This window comes from Amphibalanus amphitrite, unplaced genomic scaffold, assembly GCF_019059575.1.
Source record: "Amphibalanus amphitrite isolate SeventyFive unplaced genomic scaffold, NRLGWU_Aamphi_draft 000305F_arrow, whole genome shotgun sequence".
NCBI lineage: Eukaryota > Metazoa > Arthropoda > Thecostraca > Balanomorpha > Balanidae > Amphibalanus > Amphibalanus amphitrite.
In genome coordinates this window covers 345,771-365,850 of record NW_024881800.1, presented here as the reverse complement: position 1 = coordinate 365,850, position 20,080 = coordinate 345,771, and the positions used below count along the sequence as shown (strand labels likewise).

The following is a 20,080-nucleotide window of genomic DNA, read 5'->3' as shown; positions in this document are numbered from 1 at the left end:
GTTGCACACACAATTTCAATGGCCAAGCAAAAATGCTGGTCCCTATCGTTTGCCATCATGTGTTGAGGCGTGTGATCCTATCATTGCTATTCCTTGGCTGTTGCCAGGCTTTGATTCAGCTCTCTGGCAGTGCCGCGGCAATTCACAGATGCGAAAAGTTTTTGCCAGTTGAAGAGAACTTTCTATGGGCGTTGCAAAAGCAATTTCATCCGCGGAGCAAAAACCCAGAAAATTACAGGGCAGGAGAAGCCTGGTGCGCGGTTACTGTCATTAACCATTCACGCTTGCATCAAAGGGTTCAATGCGAATCCTAAAAACCATGGGGAGGATTCTCAGAAATGGAAAAGTTTTTGCAAATTGCTGGGAATCTTCAAAGAGGGTTGCACAAGAGATTTCAATAGGCGTGCAAAAACTGCGGATGGCACCATTCAGCTGAAAATCTTTGGCCACATTGCTACCCATTACTATTCACACTTGCAGCCAAGATTTCCCTGCCACCCCTAAAAACCTCGGGAACCCTCCCACAGGGCGAAAACTTTGTGCAAGTTGCTAGCGAAATCCTTTGACGATTGCAAGTAACATTTCTAAAGCCAGCCCTAAAAATGAGACACTTCCCACCAAATTCCAGATCAGTATGCACAGAGTGCTCTGCCACCTCAAACCTTCAGAAATCCGCCTGAGAACAGAGCTGGTGGGGTCATTAGGAGCGCCGCTCACCACACGTAAACACCCCACTAGCAAACAGCACGCACTGAGGGCCGCGCCCAGCGCTCCCATGGGCCGCGCACCGAAACCGTTTTTGTCGCCGGCAGCGTGCCGTTTTTGCTGAAGACCGCCGCGGGGCACGTAGAGGGGTACATTGTGCACGAGCTGCACCCCTGCACCCCTGCACCCCTGCTGGGGTGGACCGGGGGCTCTGGGCGGGCGCCTGCTGACAACTGTAGCTAATGATCAGACGGTGATGGTGCAGGATAGCTGCAGGTGGGCGATACGAGGCAGGGCAATCTCGGATAGGATACGGGCAGTGTTAGGTACGGGATAAAGCTCATGCAGATTGACGGATAGACTAAAAGACGGAACAGGAGGCATCCAGATAGACGGATTGATTTTACCAGACGGGACATTTTCGGATAAAGGCCGCGGGCGGCCTTAACGGGCAACCTCATGCCGTGTAAGTAAACAATCAAATCGCAATAGACGGAAGGGACAAGACACGCTGCGGGGCAAGACTGCGCAATATAATGCAACTAGCGATACGATGTGAAGTGGACCCAATAGCGACAACTTCGGGAAAAGGCACTCGCCGATAGACGGAATAGCGATGCGCTACGGTATGCTCCTGACTTAGCGTATTAGGTGGAGATACGCCGGGTGATAACATGAGAAGCATCAGAAGCTGTAAGCATGACATCGGGCTGAGATAGTCGTTATGTGTAGAATTAGATGCCATTAGGCATTGATTAGCACTGAATGGTGGCTCACACAAGTCAGATGAGGTCTCACATCGCACTTGTGCTGATCCAGGGCTCACAAATGCCCATTTTCCTGCTCATCCCAACACGGTTCATTGTGTTCATGTTTATCTTGACATGTTTATCGATACGTTTTTGTTCTAACCTAACACATGTAAGGATATATTGAACTAGCTGCTTACTAGCATAAATTGTTGGGGTGTGGAAAGGAAAACTTGAAAATGAATATTGAAGATGCTGTTGGCTACCGACGCACTATTGCGCTCGCTCGTTTGGCATCTTAGAAAGCTTCTCACTGGTTACATGTATGAAGTGATGACTATATTAGCCTTGACGTAAGTGCGCTGAACTATTGAACGGCACATTTGTTAACACGTGTAAGAGCGCGCAAAAGCTGTGCATGTATGCAAAAAGTACAATTCCAATTATCTTACTCATGCAGGTACATACAGGGTGGGGCAGCATAATCGGGAACGCTTTTTAGGCCCTTGTCACGTGGATGCACGATACTTTTATGATAACTTAGGTCAACATAATGAATCGCCCAAGAGTTGTGCGTCGTGTGACATGACTGGGCCCATGAGCATGACACCTCGTGGAAATGAGCAACAAAAAAGGTCGGCAGTGCTCGCAGCCCTCTGCGCGCGCCGCACCCCTCTGGAGATTTCAACGTTCTTAAACATACCCAAGAGCACTGTGTACGCCATCAGAAAACGTCATGCTGCCAAACTCAGACATCTGGAGCTGAATGGTGGCGGTGGCGATGGGCCAGGTCAGCTCAGCTATGCGTTGGCGGGCAGGAAAACCCGGACCGGTCCGGGAAGGAAGAGAAAGTCCGCTCTCATCAGGAGGGTCAAGAAGATCATCTCATTGAACCCCTACAAATCAATGAGAAAGATCGCCCAGCAGGTCAACGTCTCATCAAGGACACTGAGAAGGATTGTGCATGAGGACTTAGGCCTGAAGTCCTACGTACTTCGCGTGAAACAATTCCTAAATGAGGAAATGAAGAGTAAACGCGTGGGTCTCGGAAAGAAGCTTTTGAACTCATTGAAGAAGAATGCAAAGGACAAGATTCGGATCTTCAGTGACGAAAAACTTTTTACCACTGATCAGAAGACCAACAGAAGGAATGACAGATACATAGGGGATGACATCGACAAGGTGCCTGTGGTCATGCGTAGCAAACATCCCACTGGGGTGATGGTTCTAGGAGCGATCTCGAGCATGGGGCACGTGATGCCCCCCTTCTTCTTTGAACCTGGAGAAATGGTTACCTCGGATGTGTACATCCGCGCTCTAGAGACTCACGTCAAGCCGTGGATAGAAAGGGTCACAGAAGGTTCACCATACGTGTTTCAGCAGGACTCGGCCCCTGCTCATACTGCAAGGAGGACGCAAGAATGGTGTGTAAGGCACCTCCAGTTGGTGTGGACCAAAGACTTCTGGCCCCCCAACTCTCCCGATTTAAATCCGATGGATTATTATATGTGGAGCGTTGTTGAATCGAAGGTCAACGAACACCCTGCCACCAGCAGAGACACTCTTCGGCGTAAGATTGCAGCAGTAATGAGAGGAATGGACAAGCAGGAGGTTGCACGTGCGTGCGCGTGCTTCCGGAGGCGCCTAGAGAGGGTCATCGACGCGGAGGGCGATCACATCGAGTGACTTGTAGGGAAAGGGTGACAGAGTGGTGCTATGCTGCTAGAACGGTCCTTGGAGCTGTATTTTTAAATACACGACCAGATGAATTCGTCCGATATTTTTTCCCGATTATGCTGCCCCACCCTGTACAACCAGGTCACCAGATGATTCTAGCTCTATCTCAATGCGTATCGCTCACTCAGCGATCCAACATTGGTCTTGAAGCATGTTCCATTATATCGATTCTTGATCCAAATTGAATGAACCAGTTTCATACAATGCCCCCTAGTGCCCGCTCCCCCTCCCCCCCCCCCCCAGCCACCGTTGTAACGTGACGTGAATAAATGCTGCGAACACAGTGGATATACCGGCTAATCCCACCGAAGCAAATGTGATTTACGCTATGAACACCTGGCAAATTGGACGAGCGTGAATGGTTGTGAGGAGAGCAAAAAGAAGGTCTCTTTCTATGTCCTCTCTCCCTCCCTCCCTCCCTCTCTCTCACTCTCTCTCTCTCTCTCTCTCTCTCTCTCTCTCTCTCTCTCTCTCTCTCTCTCTCTCTCTCTCTCTCTCTCTCTCTCTCTCTCTCTCTCTCTCTCTCTCTCTCTCTCTCTCTCTCTCTCTCTCTCTCTCTCTCTCTCTCTTTCTCTCCCTCCGCTCTGATTCTCTACATTTGATCAGTGTTCATTGTTTCAAAAAAAGTTATTTTGACCTGAGTCTGTGCTGGAAAGCTCAGCCCTACAAGTCGTAAGACGCAAAGTTCCTTCATTTTGTCATACATTCGAAGTGTTTGTCGCGGCTGAATTATCCATAATAGCTTTTTAGGGTTAGGCCCTTTCGGTCTAACCAGACTATTTTAGAGCCGGATGGATGATCTGATTAGGGATAGAGATTAGACATTGGTCTGGGCGGACAACCTGATGCGCCGCCGGGACTGAGCCCATCACATTCACCACATCAGGTCGCCCCGCGGCGCTAACGGTCACCCCGCCTCACGTGAGCCCGCTCCTGAGGAACCACTCACGTCGGATGAAGGCGACCGTTTTGTTTTGTTGGGTTAGGCCCTTTCGGTCCAATGAGACCATTTCAGAGCCGGAAGGATGATAGGATATAGGGGGAGACATCGGTCTGGGCAGGCACCCTAGTGAGTCGCCGGGGCTGAGCCCGTCCAGAGGACAGACCACCCAGCTCCAAGGCACTCACTGCACCCGGCTACGGGGTGCGCTCCCTCGGGAGCAGCGGTGCCGCTCCAAGGGAGCAGCCCGCATGAGATAAAGTTGCCTGTCCAGCCCGGAGGGGGTTGCGGCGTGGAGGAGAAGGATTTCAGTTTCCTGAGGATAGAAGCACGGAACGGTGAAGGCGACCGTCCAGACCGGATCACTTTGTAAAAGGCATGCTAGGAGAAGGAATTTTACCACATGCCGAGATATCCCTTTAACATTAGCACGTGCATTTGGGAAATGGCTTCGGCCCGCCTCGGCTAATGTTGAAGGTATTTGGGAAACGATTCGGCCCTAGGGCTTTTTGATTTTCCCAGACAAAATTTTACTGAATATTCTGAGCGGAAGAACCAATTTCAAAGAAGATATTTACGGATTGTGTGTTCACTAACAGCAACAGCAAAAGTAAGTGACTGCGTGTTTACTTACTTTTGCTGTCAACGTAATTCAACTAAACAAGGTTATCGTTCCAATGCCAGTGTATTTATTGCTGCAGAACATGGTCGGAATAATCATTATTTCTACATAATGCACGCAAAAAACGAACAATTTAAATGCATGAAGCATCTTAACGTGCCACAATGAAACATTTGATATTGTTCCAGCTGGGATCTGAGACGCGTTTGATTCAGCGTTTCACCCAATTTTCAGTTTTCCTCACGGTTTCCTCACTCCTGCTGGACTCCATATCTTTATTCTAACTTCTGGCGCTTCACCATCTTCATCCTCAGCTTTTTCAAACCCTGAATAAGGGGAAAGTAGGAATTTCATCTTTCATACTCAACGCAGCCCAATAATGAAAAACACAAAATAATCACGGTGACTATAAACATGAACATGTACAAATATAATATTAACACAATATTAAGATTAAAGTGTAAAACATCAAATGAATATGATATTAACTGTTGCGCCGGTACGGCATGTGGTAAATCTCTTCCCAACCTTGGGCTGTGAAAATGCAGTTTTATTCACCTCGGTTTTTTTTTTGCTACGGACCTCGTGCCTACCGGCACTCGGTCCTCCGCACAAAAACCTCGGTGAATAAAACGCATTTTCCCAGCCCCGGTCGGGAATATATAAACCCGGCAGGCGGTGGGCCTACCAGCCACCTTCCGCGCGATGGGGGGGGGGCACTTTTTTGCCCCCCCCCCCGTATCTCCGAAACTACTGGACGGATCCGGAAAATTCAAACGGCATTCGATAGCCCTGTCAAATTTGTCGAAGGAAACCAAATTTCATTGACCTCGGGGTCACCGATGACGTCACAGGTCAGGTCAAAGATAAAATGTTTCACCGTTCACGGGGCTTCTAGGGAAAGCGCTATAACACCGAGTAAAACGCATTTTGTCGAAAATCAGCGATAAGGCGTCAGTTTTCTAGTACATATGTTGCTATTAGAGGTCACTGGTCATACCAGGCCAGGTCACAGGTCAGGTCACCAAAGGTCACCAATGGTCACCACATGAGCCCAACTTTACTAAGGTTATGCGATGCATGTTTTATGGCCAGTTTTTCATTTCCAACTCAATGGTGTTGGTTATAAGACCATCAGGTACGGTTTAGGTCACTTTTTGGTGGAGGTCAGGTCAAGGTCAGGTCAAAAAGGTCAAATTTCAAAGTTGATATTTTTGCATAAAATGGGTATCGATTCGATGCAGCTCGTCACGGGGAGTCTAATGGTGGTCTTTGTTTTGCACTACGAGGTCTAGAATTGCTAAAAATTAAGTTTGAAAATTTGACGTCATCAATTTTGAACAGTTTTTTCGCTATAACTTGGCCAAAAAAAGAGGTATCGATCTCAAATTTGTATGTATATAGAAGGCGGTAGGGGCTATCACATATATTCCGTTTTTTTTCGAAATTCAAAAAACTTTTTGGATTTTTCGACTTTTATATTCAAAAAATCTATTTTTTGATTTTTGGGGGTCAAAATAAAAAAAAAATCGAAAAACCGAAATAGCAGTTTTGTAGCCCTTTAAATTCCACACTTTTTATGTCAAAAAACATTTTTCTGTATCTCTAAAGCTGTAGGCCTGACAGCTCTTCCCGCGAAACCTTTTTTTGGGTCGAAAATGGCAAAAATGACGTCACTCTGACGTCATTAGCGGCCAACCATAGCCTTTGGAAAAATTTTTGGTCACCATGTGCGCTAGCTGCTCCCGGGAGGGTACTGAAAGTTTGGTGACGATCGGCGCAGCGGTTCTCGAGATATATCGAAAAAACTAAAGGGGGGGGGCAAAAAATGCCCCCCCCCCCCACCGCCTGGAAGGTTAACTGTCCTGATGATGGAAAGACGGAACAGTCCGTCATGGCCTGCGGAAAGAAATCGTCAACACTGGTGATCCAATGGTAGGCAGTAGTTAGGCACGCCATCAGATATACGAAGGACCGAAGACCTCTGCGTACCGTAGGCGTATACAACCTCTAGGCGGCTAGACTGTTGAAAATTGTAGCAGCGCAAACCTCAAATATCGGCATGCAGACCGCAGTGGGCTCTGGAAGGATTAAATTGGTTTTGACATACGCACGTATATTTTGTATGCATCCTTTTATCGAAAAAAGTATCTCAGCTCATTACTGATGTCACTGGAACACAGCACTGTAAATAGTGTGCGATGGTGTTCCGTGCCATCAAATAAGACCATAGGCGGCGGAACGGGGAGGGCACCGGGGCACCGTGCCCCCCTTTGATTTTGGCATTTTAACATTAGCCCTATGGGCGTTGCATGGAAAGAATGGGACCAAAAGTCGGCGGTGCCCCCCCCCCCCCTTAGTTGAAGGTGTTCCGCCGCTACTGAATAAGACGGTAAGTACCGTCAGCTCGAGACACCAGCCAAAGTGTAGTCTGTGGCGACATCTATACAACGTGGCATCTCTGCTAGCTAGCACCAGGGGACAGGAGTGTTGCTGAAATGAGGTCGAAGTACGAGATTAGCGGCGCCGGCTCCGGCTCAGATAGCTCATCATTCCTAGCTCTAGCTGCTGATGGACTGAGCATCAGCAGCAGGCAGCTGTTCAGAAGAACAATTAGCAATGCTATCAGCATTCGGCTCAGCGGGATCGGGCTCCGTCCGGACTCCGAAAGCTACTTAGCAGCGGCAGGGTCATTTCGACGTTAAATATCCAACATGTTTTATCAAAATTTGACCCAAAGACTTTCACCTGCAAAACAGATTTTTCTCTACCAGAAGTGCATCATGCACATCGCATGTTGTAAACACGCTCGATTTGTTCATCCCTGCCTAACAGGAGCCCTATGTCCCTTGTCCGTCCAAGGCAGCTCGCTGCCTGGTGCCGCCATCTACCGGCCGGTGAGTATACAGATGTCGCTAGCTGTCGGCCTGTGAACTGTAAATCTGCTATGCCTCTGGCCGGAGGGACCGGAGGGACGAACTGTGAATCGTATGACCGGCATATAGAGAGTGAGTCGGCACTCGGCAGTGCATAAATGATAAATGTTGTCATCCCTCTTATATCTGAGCTGTGACGGCATATCTCTGATCGTCAGAGCTGAAAGAAGTGCTGGATGGACGGCGTTGTGGCCTCCCTCGTCCTTGATGTGACGTTTCACGAACGATTCGGAGCTTACAGGGCTGAAAAGTGAGGTCTGCGGTTGTCATGGCGCTGCACGTCACTCGTCCGAAGAAGAAATCGCAACTCTGAAATGCACCGCTATTTTATTATCTCATCATGGGTTTACGGAAGGTTACGACTGGTACTGTAATAGACAGCCGTTGACGTAGGTGTATGACTTGTAAACATTAGAAGCATGAATGTCAAGGCTAGTGAGGGTATCACAAGGCTTTGGGTGAGCGGCGCTCTTTAAATTGGATATGTTCTCGTCTCTCCAGTAATTCAATGCACCATCTCCTGTCACCGTATCAGAGGAATGGGAGACGGCTAGACATGAGCTTTGTAAAACGAGGTAGAACACCACCACACTCTTCTTCTTCTGGACAGGAGTTTTGTCAAACGGTACACCCCCGCACTGTGTCCCTCTCACATCCGTGACCGACATTCGTACTGTCCACACGAACAAAAAATCCCCTCCCCTTACAGCACAGGCAAGCAAAAAAGCAGGTGCAAAAAAACTGATCGTGCCCTAAAAACATGCTCAGCCATGGGACAATTTGTCACAAAGGGGGACGTTTTACCCTTACGGAAACAGCACGTGCAAGAGGTGAAATGTACTTTTGTCACGATATAATAATTTTCGAGATGGGGTAGCTTATGAAGTTTAATGGCAAATTTTCTCAGTTGTAAGGCTTGAACCTAAATTAAAATAAGTGATGCAGTGGCACCTCAGCCGAATATGAAGGAATGAATGGAAGAATAAATCAATGAATGAACGAAAATACTATCAATTATTTTAACTGAGTTCATAAGCAACACCGCAGGTTGTGTTGCAAGTTACATGATAACGCGAAGAGAGCGCAAAAGATCTCCGTTATGAACATTGCTAAAAGTGTTTACAGTTATTTGCAGTTAGATTAGACTGATTCGAAAGCTGTTGGATGCACTGCGATTTAAGTTCATGTTTTGGCCGTTCGTTTTGTGAATTATGCTTACCTAAAGAAAATCTTAGATTTTATACAGAACCGATTTTTTTGTCATAGCAGAGCACATGTGAACTTTACTAACCCCAACTGACCACTTTTGATTCCAGTGGTTTCTATTGACCCTCAGTGACCTCCCTCCTTCTATGTGACCTCCCTACTCCACTCAGAGACTTGTTTATTTTCAATGACCTCTGCTGACTATCAGTGACCTTTATTGACGTCCAGTGACTTCTGCAGGCCCCAGTGACCTCTATTGGTTTCCATAGATCTGCATTGACCCCAGTGACCTCTACTGACCCCTATTGGCAACTATTGACGTTAGTTATCTCTGCTGGCCCCGGTGACCTCTGTTGACCCTAGAGACCCGCGCGACTCAGGAGCACAGCTGGTCGGCGCCTGTCGCCGGTCCGTCTCCTCTCGATTGGTCTGATTAGGGAATCGTCCAGCATTCAGTGCTCCCTCGGAATGTGCTGTGAGCCGCCGAGTAAGGGTGCGTCTGGGCGGTGGTCACGTTTTTTGTCATGGCTTTCTCCGTTTTTTTTTTGTCTGCCCCTCTCGATGGGTCGCTGGACAGAGCCACCGAGGAGTCCTGTCGTCTTTCCGATCAGGCTTCTCATGCCTATATTCAGCCGAATCGGGATAACCCGAATATATTAAATCAGAAATCAGGTTCGTACCTATTTTATGAGCAGCTGCCGGAGCTTAAATTCCTATTACCTACGACAGATAAATGCAGCTCGAAAATGAATTAATAGCTTTCGCTGTTTACGTTGCGGATCATTGTCTGTAAATGCCTAGTTTTAGCCGTTTTGTCATATTTTGTTTTCTGTTTGGTAGCGAAAATGCGTTTGTCGTTTGCAAATGATTGACTGAAGGCGCAATGAATCTATAAATTAGCCCTAGCAATAAATGGGCATTTTCTTCATTCACAACATGGTAGTGAGGAGACTCATATAGGTACGTAGAATTGTTAAAACGCCATACCAGCAGCATTTTCTTATTCAAAAAATTCAGAACTAAAATTCATTCAATTTTACCATGGCTACTGGCTACTTCCGTTGCCTCCACATAGCAAAGGAGAACACCCTGCGTCCCCCTCTGGTGCCCTGGACATCCGATCCCCTCTAAGAAGGCGGCACCGAGCCACATGGGCAGCCTCAAGGTAGCGGGGTGGCGCCCTTCAAACCTTCCTCTCTCCCCTCCCTCTCCTCCCCTCTCCTCCCTCTCCTTCCCTCTCCTCCCCTCTCCTCCCCTCTCCTCCCTCCCCTCCCCTCTCCTCCCTCTCCTCCCCTCTCCTTCCCACAGCGTCTAGTACTCGGCGACGACATGGTCTGAACGAAATAATTTCCGCTGGAGATTTCAAATTTCAGAGACCAGCAAGACCAACAGATTCAGGCCTACGCCGTAGTTACGGCTCCTGTTTGAATATATACCTCAGTATTTTACATAACAATCATGCATGCTTTTGTAGAGACAATTCCGTCTATTCTAAGACAGTAGACTGCATTTTGATCTGTTTTCATCAGCTTCCTCAGCCAGTGGCCACCGATCTGTCTCAAACAGTCAGCGGACGGTTTGAGGTCCTCTGGATTCCCAGTGTGGTCGCCGGCTATCTCAACCCTTTCTGTCCGTCTGGCCCGGCCCCGGCGGCGTCCCAAGGTCACCGATGGCTAACCCTTTGGTGGTGCGTGACCTCGCGGGCTCAGTTTACTTCCCCGGCCGGTCAGAACAAAGGGTTGGCGCCAGACGCGCCCGGGGGAGCGGTGGGTGGCTACTGGCTACTGGCCACCCTCGCGGCTTCTGGGACAGATGACAGCAGGCTCCCGAGACAGACAGATGACAGCAGGACCTACTGTCACGACTGGGGCGGGGGTGGCTACATGGCCACCTCCAGTTCTCGTGACAGTCGGGATTTGGCAATGGATAGCCGGTCCCGCAGTGCAGTTGCTGTCTTATGCGATAAAGGCATGGGTAGTTCACAGTTTAACCCTCGCCGGCCGAGGGGGGGGGGCGGGTGCCGCCCCCCCCATAGGGTTTTTTCGCGATAGCTCCGAACACGCTGGCGATAGAGAGCTGAAACTTGACATACCTGACCTTTGATCCAAGCCGCATCTTTTGACACCAACCGCATTTTTGGGTCAGGTCAGGTCACTGACCTACGACGTCATAAGTGAACCTCTGCACGGTCTTCAGATGTCGCAACTTCGCAACGCCCTCACTGCCAGAGGAGATGTCACAGGGAAATGAAACTTGCAGGATCTAGTATCCATTATGAGTCCCACAACTTGTATATCTCGGATTTTTCCTAAAGGTCATATGAGGTCAGGTCATTTTCGTGACCTCACCATTATAAGTCAATGGGGAAAAATGAAAACTGCTATTCTGGCGCCGGGAACGATCTCCAACTATCTCAAGCACACAGAATCGTGATTTTATGCACTCCTTGGAAGGTTAGATGCGTCACTTTTGCAATGTTGACCTTGCGTGACGTCATTTATGACGTCATCAAGGTCATATTAGTTTTTCGTCAATAACTCTTGATCAAATTGAGCTAGTGAGTCGGGAAAGCCACCAATGGACTCAGGAAGACCTGCCGAATCGAATGATATGCGACATGACCTCTTTCGACCAACTTCGTGACCTGGGGGTGCTGACCTGACCTTGACCTGAGGTTAACACCCCAAGTTGACCTGACCCGGACAAAAAGTATATCATTCGACGCGCCTGAGCGAGACAAACACGATGCTGCCAAAATCGGCGCTCTGCGGCCGTTTTTTGCGAAGTTATTCACCAAAAACTGAACCGTACCTTGGGGCACTTGACCTGACCTCAGAGGTCACCGGTTGACCTAGGACCTTAAAATCGGGTACCAATCTCTGCGTCTCGTAACGGCGCACACGCTCGTTTTTTCCGCGACGCGCTAGCTCCACCAGGGGCGAAACGGCGAGGGGGGGTCGTACCCGCCCCCCCCCCCCTCGGCCGGCGCGTATGTAGAAAACCAATAGGTCCGGCGAGGGTTAAAGTCCTGGATATTTCACTGATGCCTATCTTGATCTAGCGTAGAAGTAGACGGACGTAATTTACGTCATGTCTCGGTATATCATGCGACGCATTTGCAGGAATGGACGTCACTTCAGTTCATCTTAGGATATGTACTTTGTAAAAGGAAATGCACGCAGAAAACAATCGGAGGAATAAAAATGGCAATGAGGCCGAACTTACCTTTTCGACGGCAGAACAAGAACCACTGAGGCCTGGGCGTTGACATTGTATTGTTGGCTGCTGTGTTTTCTACTTCTTGCATCGCTTTCTAAGTTCAAAGGGACTAAAAAGTAAAATAAAATGTTTAACTTAAAGGTTATAATTCGCTTTGGAGTTCACCGCTTCACAGTTCGGGTCACTGCACGCACGGTGGTACACGGCATTCGGCCCGTCACATGCGCCCCTCAATACTACCGGGCCAGTGCTCCCGTGACCCGACCGGCCCTCGGGGTCAGCCCGCTCGACCGGCCAATCAAAGGGAAGGTCACCCGAAGGGTAGCAGATGGAACCGAACCGGGTATGGTCGGGAACTGCTGAGGTGAGATTTAGGCTGCGATATTTGAGGTGGAAGTTTTTTATGTCAGAGTTAACGTTGAAATGTTTGAGTATAATAGTTAATCTTATTTTTCAGTGACGGAATCTTATATTGTCACCGGATTCGACAAAATGTCATACGCTTGTGATCGGAGCTAATTGTTTTTTGTTTTTTAGTAGAAATAGACGTGCCTTGCCTTACCCATGCACACGTGAAATTCAGGACACCCTTTGATGCTTATCAGTTACCCCCTCTCCCTCCCCACCACCACCAACCGCTCCCTTCTGTAGTTTTGCGACCATTTTCCTACATCCAGGACAAACATCCGAATACGATACAAGACTTTATTCAAGCGATATCGATAGTAAAATTGTACAAGAACGTGCCACGCATCTTCGAACGTCCTCCGTGAAACTCACGGATCCAACCCTCCCCAGCGGCGGTCCGGCGCCCATCTGGCACCCAATCCATCTGGCATCCCCAGTCCATCATAGCAGCCGCAGCCGCCGAGTCACCAACATAACCTGGCAGTTTCGCCGTAGTCTTTTCGCAGCGCAAAAAGCTGGGAGCACGGCATTTGACAAAGCAAACAGAACAACGCAGGTGGCGAAATAAGGAGCCATGCTGGCGGCGCCGGTCGCATCCGGGGAGTTTTTTTTTTCGGGGGCCCGCGGCACCGCTGTGGGCGCCCTGTCAAGCACCGAGTCCCACTACATCCCACCGGAATCACTGTGACACCCGGCACGATCACAGTCCATCACTTGACCTTGTCGGACTCGAACCTTGGTAAGGTCGATGATTGAGGTCGACATTAGATGTCCTTCCTTCTCTCCCACACGCGGTATGGTTGCATTGACAATTAGACAGCGTTTGACACTGTTTATCACTTGCCAACTCGAGTCACAACCGCCGCCACTAGTCGCCATCCGGTCGCCCGGGTCGCCCACAGGTCAAGGTCGCCGAGGTCACCCACAGGTCACTCGGGGTGCCCTGCCCGCGGGCGACAGCCACGCCTGAGATGCGAGCTTCCCAGCACGAAAGGTAATGAAATATCTTACAGTATGATACAACAAACATAATTCAATTGCGCCTCCCCGTCCCCGAAATACCAACTGGCTCACATACCGCCGCGCCTAGAAAATTACAAACTGCGCGGTCATGCGCGCCTATATCTATAACAGCAAGAAATAACACGTAACAAACACCACACTGCACGGGCCGATCCCGCAGCCTAGCGGCGCGGCGCACGCTCATCGCAAACACGTGAAACAAGTCAGCGCACGCAGAAAGCAACCAATCCGAGAAGCGCCTGAGCCGGCCGGCGAGGTGCCTTCTCCCTGCCCGAACAACCCGTGCGCGGGCGCCGTGGCGCCGCCGGCGCCTCTACCCTGTTTGATTGATGCAGCTGTGGTGGTTATTTACAATGCCAGTTTGATTGGGTTCTATGGGAGCGGCGGCTGGCCTGCCAACCGCCGCCGGCTGGTCACTCGGTGACCTGAGGTCACGCCGGGTCACACTGGGTCCCACGCGCCTGACCTTGCCTGGCGCTGAGATGACGTCCCAGACTATCGCTAACATGGAACACTGAACTAGGTAAATACCAAAATATGGCAGTTAACATTTAACGTTTCCAAAGTCAATGCCAGTACAGTGAGTCATGACAGGCAGCAGAATGTTATGCCGAATAAATCAATTTAGTTTGTCCATTTTAAAAAGAAACACTGAGCTTATTCAGGGACTGAAGTCGTCTTTCCACGATAGGCATCAAACCCCAAGTTTGATGGTTATAAAGCCAAGTTGCCGAAAGAATACCACTAATTAAAAATTGATAGTCAACACGTAAAATCTGCCCAATTTAAATGCTGACATCCCAAACAACAGCTAGTGATTATGTTAAAATTTCCACACCCGCCACGCTGGCGGTCAAATTCGGTCGGTTAGGGGCAACAGCTACACCCGCACACAACAGCAATGAGGTATGTGGTCCGGGTCGCCGTACTAGCAGCCTATCCTCGCCCGCCTACGACCGGTGACGTCATCATTGCGTCATCAGCACCACCCCGGTGGCAGCCCTGCGGCGCGCCCACCCAATCCACCGACCCCCCACAGGCAGTACTACAAGCTGGCTGACCCGTCAGCTCACTGGGCCCCGGGCCCCGAGTGGGCCCGGCGGCAGCCTGCGAGCGTGCAGGGAGGGACACAAACAGTGGGGCAGTGGGGCAGGCCGGGCCGCGCGACCGGCCGCCCGCCGCCGCGCTGGCTCTAGTGAGCACACAACGATAACAACAGGTCGGTTAACACCTCTACAATATATGCAGAATGTACACAGAGAGTGAGAGAGGGAGAGAGCGACGCACGCCGGAGAGCCCGCCTCAGCCGCGGCGTTTAACCAGACGGAGTCTTCCGCTTCCGCTCTGAGTCAGCCCGCAGTGACTGCCGTCTTCCGCCGTCAGCTTTGCTTCGTCTTCAATGATCACCAGCGCTGCCAGCAGCGGCGGCGGCGGCTCCGGCTCCTCCATCGACCTATTGCGTTTGTGGTGGCGGCTTGTCTTTGAGTCCGAGCAGGTCACCGCCGGCGCCAGCGCCGCCTCCGCGCTGCTGCTGCGCGTAGCTGCTGATCTGGTGCAGCGAGATGAAGCCACTGGTGTTGCCCGCCGGCTTCATCTCCAGACCTCCCCCGGCCTTGGGGAAGCTGTTGGGGTCGTAGAAGTAGCGCTGCGATGTGGGCGGCATCTGGAGCGGCAGTGGCGCGGCACCCACCGCCGGAGCCATGCTCTGAATCGGCGTGAACGCCGACGAGGAGGCCACAGAGGCCCGTGGCATGTCGTACACCACGTTCTGCGCCAGGCTGTGCGCCGGCCGGCCATCCTCCAGGCTGAGTACGCGGTGCTCCAGACCATCACGGCCCAGGTGGAGGCGCGTCGGGTCCAGCGGGGATTGCAGGGCCGCTCCGCCGGTGTTCACGTCAAAGTCATCCTTGGGCCAGTAGGGGTTCTCGAGCCGCTGGGGCGCGCCCAGACCTGGAACTCCACGCTTGTCGACGCGATCGGCGTGCTTCTGCATATGCTTCTGCAGGTAGGTCTCCTGCGTGTAGCTCTTGCCGCAGTACGGACAGATCTGCGTCTTGAGGTGCTTCGACTCCTTGTGCTTGGGGATGTGCTCCAGCAGGCTGGCCTCGTCGGTGAAGCACTTGTAGCACGAGTTGCACTTGTAGGGCTTGTCGGTCTGGTGGCAGCGTGAGTGACTCTGCAGGTTGGAGAGCTGCGAGAACGCCTTGGAGCAGCCCGGGTGGCGGCACTTGTACGGCTTGTCGCCCGTGTGAGTGCGGATGTGCTGCTGAAGGTGCGACAGCTGCGTGAACTTGCGCTGGCAGATCTCACAGCGGTACGGCTTGATGCCCAGGTGGATGCGCGTGTGCTGCGACAGGTAGGAGCTGTTGGCGAACGCCTTGCTGCACTGACTGCACTTGTACGGCTTGGCCTCCCGCATGTGCACCTGCACGTGCATCTGGAGATCGGCCTTGGAGGCGAACATCTGCCGGCACACAGAAGAGAGACAAAGCGTCAGGGCGGGTCGGGCACCCCACACAGCGCAGAAACGGGGACACGCGGGTGCACGGTGGACAAAAAAAAAACGGACACATGAGACGGCTGCCGTCCCGTTAGCCGGCGAGCATCGTGTACCGCCACTGGGCATGGCCTTGAGCCCTCCGGCACCGACAGAACAGAGCTCCCTCTCAGAATAATCCCCGGGTAATTGCTTTCCGGTACGGCTCACGCTGCACCTTTCGACAACCACTTACAGTTCAGCCCGGCGCGCCCGTTCACCCCACGTTGCTGCCGTCGCCTAATGCAATTCGCATTGAGGGTGGTCCCCATGTGAGGATCAATGCCGATGTCCATATTTATGGCTGTTAAATCGCCTCACAGGGTAATTTTACAGCCCAGAACGTTCGGAATGCATCGCCCCACAAAGGGCAGCAGACAATGCAGCGCTGGAGACAGGCAATAGAGGGCCGTCGCCGCCGACGGCTGCACCGCCGACGGTCGACGCTGCAACTGCAGCCTGCTCCAGTGGCGGATCCAGGGGGGGCAAAATGGGCATTTGCCCCCCCCCCCAAACGGCATGATTTTAACATTACGCCTATGGACGATGCATGGAAAGAATCGATAAATTTTTATGGTTTGCCCCCCCAAACCTCTGAGCTGGATCCGCCTCTGGCCTGCTCGACGGGCCGGTAGAGGTCGGTAGGTCGGGTGAGACGGCGCTGACTCACGAAGTCTTACTCTGAGTCATGCGGTAATGTTTGAGAGGCCACGCTAGACGGACGTGCCGAACAGCATGGCGAGGAACTGACGCGATGTGTAAATGAGATGTGTCAACTGACCTCAATGATAAATTGGCATACGGGTCATTCTTTCTCTGCTTATATGCCTCATTCTCTTCCTATTTTGTCGTAGGATATAAGCCAGTTTCCAGGCTCCATCGTTTGACCGCAATTATCGTGTGCAGGCAACACGTAACGGTCAACGATATTGGGGACCCACCACCAAGCAGAACCGTGCAAAAAAAGACGCATTAAAAGGCGATCTGCGGTTGGAGGATAGGGAAAGTTTCGGGACATATTCCCGACTGTCTTCTGAAAGGGTTACGTATATCCTGTGTGAGGTTTGGAAATAGACGGCTCCTTTGTCATGCCCTCGCTCGTGAGTGGGCTGCGTTACCATGCGATAAAAAAAAAAACTAGCCAGCGGCTCGGCTCGGCCCAGATAGCGACGGCCGATATACTGGCTCGGGTGGCCTGGTGCGACCAAGCAACGGCCGTCCAGCGTAGCCAAAACGCCGCCCAGAGTTATGAGGGGACGTCAGTCACCCTCCACAAGGACCGTTGGCTCGGTACGTGACCGAGAAAACGTGACACGGCTGACGGCAGACCGGTAAGTCACAAGAGTAACTCCGCGGTCTTGTCAAACTGAGAGCCCGAGCCACGTGGGTTGTCTTGATCGTCCGTGACTGCTGTACCATAAAGAACTGCCTTTAGAGTAAAACACTTTGATTCTGAGAACCAATCGGTAGGGTATAACATCAGAACAAATGTTTGTAGAACGGCATATGACCACATGACCACAGACGGCCGCGAATTCCATCGGCATGTGGCTTTCCTCCAGCCTCCTCGGTAGCACGACTCTCAATTCCCTCTCCGGACATATCAATCTGTCCAATCCCTGCCCCCTCCCATCGACCACGTCACCCCCCCCCCCCCCCCCGGCCGTGCGGCGTGCGCGCCGTCTGCCGCCCCAGGCCCTGCGAAAATAAACGCTCGCGCCGCCAGCCGGCCCGGCGCGGCACGGCGTCCGGCTGCCCAGCCCCAGACTAAGGCTCAAAGGTCACCAGGTATCGCTTGCTCCGGGCGTCGCCGCCACGGCCGCGGAAGCTTCCCTCTGGCCGCCGGCCGTCCCTTTCCGTCTGTCTGTCTGTCTGTCTGTCTGCCCCTCCCCTCCCCGTCGTTTCTCCCCTCGCGGACGTCGCGCCGATGCATCGATTTCCGCCGGCCAGTCAGGGTCGTCGCTCCCCCGTCGGCCAAAGATCTGGGTAAGAGAGGCGACGGCGGCGGGGGCGGGGGCGGGGGCGGGGGCGGGGGTCACGGTGCCACTGACCCACCGCAAGGCCAGACAGGCGGACAGGGCCGCGCCGGCTCACGGGCCGGCTGTCGGACAAGGCATGACAAACAAAGAGCTCCGACTCTTCATGGTAATGAGAAGTAATGTATCTGACAGCGTTTCAGCTTTCAATATATTATTTAACTTGCAATATAAATATTTTCATTCGATACAAATGTAACATTGCATCAATGCAGAGCAGACGTTATTTCACCCCTTACGCAAACGTCCCTTGGCGATTGGCAAATGAAATTATCCGTCACCTTTCAACTATGTAGACGAGCTCGACCCAAAGCCACACCAGCGAATCATCCCCTTTATCACCACTTTTGGACATTGTGGTCGTGTTCCCTGCATGTTTCCGTTTGGTCGGAACAAAGCGACCCCGCTCCCCCGTCCGGTAGAGTCGACCGTGATCGATGCCTGAGGGAGAGGGGACGGACTGACGCCCCCCTCCCCAGGGTGGGTCACCTGACCTCAGCGCAGAGCAGCTAACGAGTCGGCCACACCCGGATACGGCACCCAATTATGGCCATATTTCCGTCTGATTTGTTCCACTGTGTCACTAAGATGAGAGCCGACTTACGCCTCGGTATTTTGTGTTGGAGCATTAGACGCAGAGCGACCAATGCGGAGGAAAGAAACATCGATTTGTGTTATAAATGAGGGTATCATTCATCTCTGTGCATCCTCGCATGTGTTCCGTTTTCGGAAATGGACTCATGTCTCATTGAGTCTCAGATGCATGAAATGAGCACCTATCAGAATGCCAGAGTTGGGCTTAGGCACCATGGCAACATGATCAGACAGCGCACAGGAGTCCATTGAAATTCATGCTTGACCGATTAACTTCTTCTTCTACCTAAAGCGTATATAAATTACGACTGACATCTTCTCCGCGGCCTTCCAGACATTCATCAATGAGACACAAATCCCAGATTCCTCATGAGTGAGCATGCTAATGATTAAATCCTTGGCGTAACTGCGGCTTCAACGTGGCGTCTGGCAAGCCTCCATGCAGCCGTTGGCCGTTACCGTTCTGTAATGGAGCACTGGGCGGTAGACATGCCACTCTCTGTGACAGAAATCCTTCATCCCTGCCAGCGTCTGGGACACATCCAGCGACGTCTGGAGGCGTTGCTCATTACGGCGATAGCAACCAGACAGGCAACAAGTTCAACCTGGTAGAGACGCGACTGGAAGGGACAGCAAAAGACAAAAAAGGAGAACCAATATTGATAGAACGCAGACCGATGTCAGCAAGGCTGGCAAAGATCCCACTCGCCTCGATAAATATTATGCGCGCTTACTTATTGTTTTCACCACCCATCACAGTTGACGTTTACGTTTCCCAGACCTATCTGTCTGGCTCCAAGACACAGGAACAAGGCCAGCTGTAAGCCTGTCGTTATGTGAATGTCGAATCTGAGTTTATGTCAGCTGCGACTGTCTGGATTACATCATCAGTTCGCTGCTGATCTCTCGTCGGTCACATGGAGGGCATGTGACCTCGCATAGGATCAATATTGTCCCGGTATCCATATTCTGAAATACGCCGCCCGGACTAGCTAGCTCGCTTGGTCATTAGCTCTGCGCTGTTCCGAGCCAGCTCATGCGTCGGCCGTCGCCCCGTAGCCCATGGCGCGGTGACCGGGCGGTGGCCCGCTTTTTGCCCCATTATCTGGCCACCCCGTGACGTCAGAGCGTCGGTGGCCTTGGGCGGTCGTCTGGGGGCGGGGGCGGCGGCGGCGGCGGCGGCGGCGGCGGGAAAGGGTTGTCGCCGGGCGGCGGCGGCGCGGCGGCGGCCCGCCATGTGAGGTAGGTCAGGGGCGGCCCGGGGCCGTGGACGTTGGACCGCCAGCTCTCAGCCGCTGCCGCTCTCATACGGCCGGAATCGGCAGGATTTCCTCCAAGGAAGTGGGAGACTATCAAGGCAGCGACCGCC

General features: G+C 51.9%; 2 protein-coding genes across 5 annotated transcripts in view; both read right to left on the bottom strand.

Moving 5' to 3' along the window:
- The window catches only part of LOC122388000, a 99,720-nt gene extending 87,270 nt beyond the window's left edge, over positions 1 to 12,450 (bottom strand). For 2 of the 4 annotated variants that reach the window (XR_006257720.1, XM_043378728.1), the window contains exon 1: positions 12,121 to 12,363. The gene's annotated coding sequence lies outside the window, so the exon portion shown is untranslated. Of the gene's footprint in view, positions 1 to 12,120 lie in introns of all 4 variants that reach the window. The other 2 variants (XR_006257718.1, XR_006257719.1) reach the window with 2 other exon arrangements.
- Positions 12,451 to 12,805: 355 nt separating this feature from the next.
- The window catches only part of LOC122388012 (zinc finger protein squeeze-like), a 58,796-nt gene continuing 51,521 nt past the window's right edge, over positions 12,806 to 20,080 (bottom strand). Inside the window, exon 5 of the mRNA XM_043378749.1 lies at positions 12,806 to 16,009. Within this exon, the coding sequence (XP_043234684.1) occupies positions 14,999 to 16,009 (1,011 nt within the window). The 3' untranslated portion in view covers positions 12,806 to 14,998. The remainder of the gene's footprint in view (positions 16,010 to 20,080) is intronic.